A 5,128-nucleotide genomic window follows, 5' to 3' on the forward strand; every position below is an offset into this window, starting at 1 on the left:
GAGTCTCATAGACTTTCCTGCCCAGGCTAGCTTTAAACCACAATCCTCAGATCTCAGCCTCCTGGGTAGCCAGGATTACAGGGGTGAGCCACCAGTGCCTGGCCTTCCTTGAGGTCTTGGTTTAAATGCTGCCGCTTACAGGAAGACTTCCAGGCTTTCAGGAAAGCCAGCAGCCTGCTCTGTACTTTCCAGATGAGGTTTCCATGATGCTTAGAACATAGTTCTGAGCAGCCCTTATCTTACCCTTGTATTCAGTGCCACCTGCATACATGGCAGTCTTTCCACTAGAGTGGGGTTGTGGGTGGCAAGGACTGTATGCTTTCAGGTGACAGCCATTTCTGGCTCAAAAGGGTGACAGATGAATCCCACTGTCTGAACTAGAAATATTTAAAACTTCAAAAGACCAAGAGATGGAGCCTGATGATGCTGCTTACAAAGCAGACTCTCATTTACTCAGGCTCATAGACTTGCTCTAACCATGTGCTGTTTTGATCTTTTAAATGGATTTTGAAGGTGACCTTGTAGGCCTACAGAACAGAAAGGAAATATACAATTGTTAGGGAAAGAGGAGGATAATTTCACTTCTTTTTTTTTTCTTTAATGCTATGTATAATGATTTTATACAGTTGTGGTTTTTAATTTTTTTAAAGGGGGGCATTTTTATTCTTGAAGCTGTTTCCAAGAGATTCCACTCTCTCTGTGTGTATGTAACACTTGTCCAGAGGCAAGTTCCACTTGGTCCATAGAAACAGGCTTGCTGGGTCATGATGGACGGCTTCATGGGAGCTAGGAGCCGGTGGCAGGCCCCTTCCCCCAGCAGGACCTTCCCCTCTGTCCTGAGGCCTCCTGGGAGTTCAGGGGAATAGCCAAAGATGGTGGTAGAGCCTCTCCCTCAGGCCCAGTGCTGATTTAGTGTCAGCCTCCAAGCTGGAGTGAGTCAGAACAGCCAGGAGGGGGCAGGTACAGGTAAGGCTGCAGGAAGAAGGCAGAGCTGACCGCACCCCTGCCCTGGCCCCTCCAGATGGTCTGGGAGCATGCCATCTTCTCTGACCCATATCCCCGACCTCCAGGTTCGGCCAGGTCCCTAGTGCAGCGCCCCCCCCCGGCATTTCACCCCATGAATCTGTTGGGGAGGTGGGGGAAGGGCCTGGGAACTTATCTTTTTCTCCCCTGCAGCCACTGGGCCTTGAGACACCCCCAGGAGTCTGAGACCTCATGCACAGTCAAGGGGTGCAGGTCAAGGGGTTCAGGAATGGATGGGTGGCTTGTCTCTGGTGACCCCAAAGGTCAGTGGCAAGGCTGGTACTCAGACCAGGCCTCTTAGAACCCAGTAGACGCTGAGTTGCCAGCACCTGAACCCCCAGACTCCAGCCCCAGGCCTGGAAAGGCTAAGGCAGAAATTCTTCCTTGACAGACATGGGGGACGAGGCTCCCAGGAGGCCAGCGTTGTTGGGGCACAGGCTTCCTAGAGGTGCTCCAGCAGGCGCAGGGGTGCTAGCCAGTACTGGGGGCAGCTGCTGGGGTGGAGGCGGTGGCTGCTGCTGCTTCTTCTTGTTCACTTTGCGCTCCTTGGCCCGCCGATTCTGGAACCAGATCTTCACCTGTGGCATCACAGAGCAGACATGGGGGGTGGGGGGTGAGGGGCCAGGCCACAGGTGGCATCACAGAGCAGACATGGGGCAGGTGCCACCACAGGTAGCGTTGGTGACTTCCTCCCTGCTCCAGCCATGAGACCTCAGGGATCTCAAGCACTCTGTCCTGGTTTAGAGCTTTCTCTTCTTCCCCAGATACCCTGCTCCTAGCCTCCCTCCAACCTCCTCCAAGGCTTCAAGGGAGCCTGCCTGGGCTCTCCACCCTGGACCTGGGCCCTGGGCCCCACTCCTGCCCTGCCTGTCAGTTACCCCCAGCTCTGACCATGGCCAATGTAGCCTATGGTGAGCCAGACTCCTGCTCCTGTGCAGGGCAGGAAAGCTAGGTTTCGCCAAGCTGCCTGGCAGTCACTGGGGTCTTCTGTGCTGTGCCCATGGGCGGGAGACTCCTGCTCTCCATCCTCCCTCTCAGAGCTCTGAAATCTGCAGAGCAGCCCAGAAACCAGACACCAGGGCTGAGGTGGGAGCCACACACACCTGCCGCTCAGTGAGCCCCAGATTGGCGGCCAGCTCCGACTTCCTCCGGATGGTGATGTAGCGGCTGTAATGAAACTCCTTCTCCAGTTCCAGGCGCTGGTGGTCCGTGTAGACCACGCGGTATTTGTCCTTGGTCCGAGTCTTACCTGGGAAGCAGAAAGGAGGGAGGGGGGAGTGTGTGAGGAGGAGGGTCCTTGATGGCATGGGACGGGGGAGGGGGAGGGTTACCCCAGTCTTCTGGCTGAGCCCTGCAGCTAGCTGTAAGCCAGCAGGAGTTGGGGACAAAGCAGGACACATGCCGGTGGGATCTGTATGTGTGAGATCCCCAGGTGGATATGGATGGCTTTGGGGTCCCCAGATCATAAGTATGGACCCCAGAGCCACGAAGAGTACACCCGGCAGGCTGGAACAGACTGGGATCGAAGGGGTCCACTACTGTTCCCTCCTGTGCTAGAGGAGAGAGGCAGACGAATTCTGCAGCTGTCCTGGGCTGGCACCCCTAGTTTGGCCAAATGCTAGCCCCAATGTCAGACAGGAAGTCCTGAGGCTGCTGGTGGACCCTCAAGCCTGCAGGGTGCTTCAGAAGACACCACATCTGGCACTAGGGCTGCACTGGTAACTGGGGCTGCTCTGCCCAACCCTCCACCCAAAGCAGAAAAATCTCTGCTCTCCTGAAGCGTGGGCTCCAGGGGAGGATTGCCTGAGCCTAGAAGTTGGAGACCAGCCTGGCAACACAATGAGAGCTCATCTAAAAACAAACAAAAGCAAAGTGTAAACAAAGTAGCCCTTGAGAGTCCCACTGAGAAGAGAAATTGGAGCTAGGAATTGAAGGAGGTGAGGAAGGAGGCACTCGAGTATCTTGAAGGGAAGGATTCTGGCTAAGGCAACAGCAAGTGCCCAGGCCCTGAGGTAGTAACATGTCTGCCATCTGACTGAGAAACAATGAGGAAGCTGACAGGGAGGTGGGGATGGTAAGCAAGGAATATGGGAACAGGAGACAAGGGGAGAAATTCTGGGTTTACTCTGTCCTAGATGGAAGCCATTACAAGGTTCTCAGTGGAGCGGACATGCCATCCGAGGTACAGTTCCATGCTCCTTTGGCTGATGCATAGAAACAGCCTGGGAAAGGAAGAGGTGGTACAGGAGGCTTGTAATCACCCAGTAGGGAGAGGCAGTGGGCTCAGGCTCAGCCAGAGCTGACTTGAGACCTGGGCTTGAGGCCCTCTGAGGTGCAGGTCAGGGGCTGGAAGCGGAGGCCTGTCTGGGGAGGGCTGTCTGGAGACTCATGTTTGGCTTGGGCTTGTGTGGGGGCCTGGCTAAACACCAGCTTCCTTTGCAAAAAAGCTGAGCTTGTGGCTATAAACAGGAGGGGCATGCCAGCGCACATGCGTCCAGCGGCACTTGGGGAGTCTCAGAATCATCACAGAGCCTCCCCCACCTCACCTCCCTGAGCCTGGGCCCCAGCTTGGCCACCCCCCAGCATCCTGGATGAAGCCCCGCCTCCCTCCACACTGGTCGCTGTGCCTGTACCAGGCCCCCGCAGCCTGGCAGCCCATTCCCGGCTCCTTGAGAGCCAACATGGGAGGCAGCAGATGCTCCTGGGCGGCTTTCCCCTGTGCTTCCTGCCAGAGCAGCACCGCCGAGCTGGACGCTTCCCTAGGCAGTGACCGCAGTCTGCTCTCCCGCAGCACTGGGCAGCTTCGGCTCTTGGCCAGGCCTGGCCCCAGCAAAGCCAAGGGAGGGACTGACCAGGCCTTGGCTCTAGATAGGGCCCCTCCTTGGCCTAGAAAATGTCAAGCCTGGCTCAAAAACAACTCTGCCTAACAACTTCTCCTCCTGAACCTAGCATGGCTGTGACTGAACAGCCCACTGGCTCAATGGGCCACAGCTAGAAGAGGCCCAGGGAGTTCCGTTCCATCCTCTTCCATTTTACCAATGAGGAGACTGTGGTTCAGGATGGTCCCCCGAGAATCAGAGGGCCATGTCATGAACCTGGCAAGCTCCTCCAGCTCAGTCCTCTGTGGAGTCAAGGTCACTGGAGGTGCAAGCCTGCCTAAGGCCAGGTCTTCCCACAACTCCCCCCACCCCCCAGCTCTTTCTGCTCTCTCCAGTCATACCTTCTTTGGCCATATTTAAGGCCCACTGAGTCTGCGATGGATTCTCTAAGCATTAGCAACAGCCTTAGAGAGCAGACACCCCTCCACCCTACTTTTGGGATAGGTGGGGTTAGGGCAGGGTAAAGGCAAGCCCTCAGGAGCCCAGCATGGTTGGTTTGAACAGACTGCAAGCTGGAGTGTTTTGTTTTTTGTTTTCTTTTGCCAGTCATGGGGCTTGAACTCTGGGCCTGGGCGCTGTCCCTGAGCTCTTCAGCTCAAGGTGAGCACTCTACCCCTTGAGCCATAGTGCCACTTTAGGCTTTTTCTGCTGAGGAATCGAACCCAGGGCCTCATGCTATGTGAGGCAAGCGCTCTACCACTGAGCCACCTTCCCAGCCCCAAGCTGGAGTCTTTAAAAGTGCCTACAGGACTGGGTGCCAATGGATCACACCTGGAATCCTAACTACTTAAGGCTGAAGCTGGGCGCTGGTAGCTCATGCCTGTAATCCAAGTTACTGAGGAGGCTAAGAGCTAAGGCTAAGATCATGGTTCAAAGCCAGCCCTGGCAGGAAAAGTCCGAGAGACTATTATCTCCAATAAACTACCAGAAAACCAGAAGTGGTGCTGTGGTAGAGCACTCACTTTGAGCTGAAGAACTGAGGGACAGCACCCAGGCCCAGAGTTCAAGCCCCACATCTTAACCCCACCCCCCACCCCCAAAAAATAAGGCTGAAATCTGATGATCCTGGTTCAAAACCAACCCAAAGGCAGGAAAGTCCATGAGACTCTTCTCTCCAATGAACCACCAGAAAACCAGCAGTGAAGCTGTGGCTCAAAGTGGTACAGTGCTAGCCTTGAGCAAAAGAGCTCAAAGACAGCACCCACGCCCTGAGTTCAAGCCCCCCC

The 5,128-nt window shown here is 55.5% G+C and overlaps 1 protein-coding gene across 1 annotated transcript in view; it reads right to left on the reverse strand.

Moving 5' to 3' along the window:
• Window positions 1–830: 830 nt before the first annotated feature.
• Window positions 831–5,128, reverse strand: part of Cdx1 (caudal type homeobox 1) — a 15,769-nt gene continuing 11,471 nt past the window's right edge. The window contains exons 2-3 of the mRNA XM_013025485.1: window positions 2,127–2,272; window positions 831–1,601 (exon numbers count right to left, since the gene is read on the reverse strand). Of these exons, the coding sequence (XP_012880939.1) occupies window positions 1,389–1,601; window positions 2,127–2,272 (359 nt within the window). The 3' untranslated portion in view covers window positions 831–1,388. The remainder of the gene's footprint in view (window positions 1,602–2,126; window positions 2,273–5,128) is intronic.

Source organism: Dipodomys ordii, unplaced genomic scaffold (genome assembly GCF_000151885.1).
Source record: "Dipodomys ordii isolate 6190 unplaced genomic scaffold, Dord_2.0 Scaffold85, whole genome shotgun sequence".
Classification (NCBI taxonomy): domain Eukaryota; kingdom Metazoa; phylum Chordata; class Mammalia; order Rodentia; family Heteromyidae; genus Dipodomys; species Dipodomys ordii.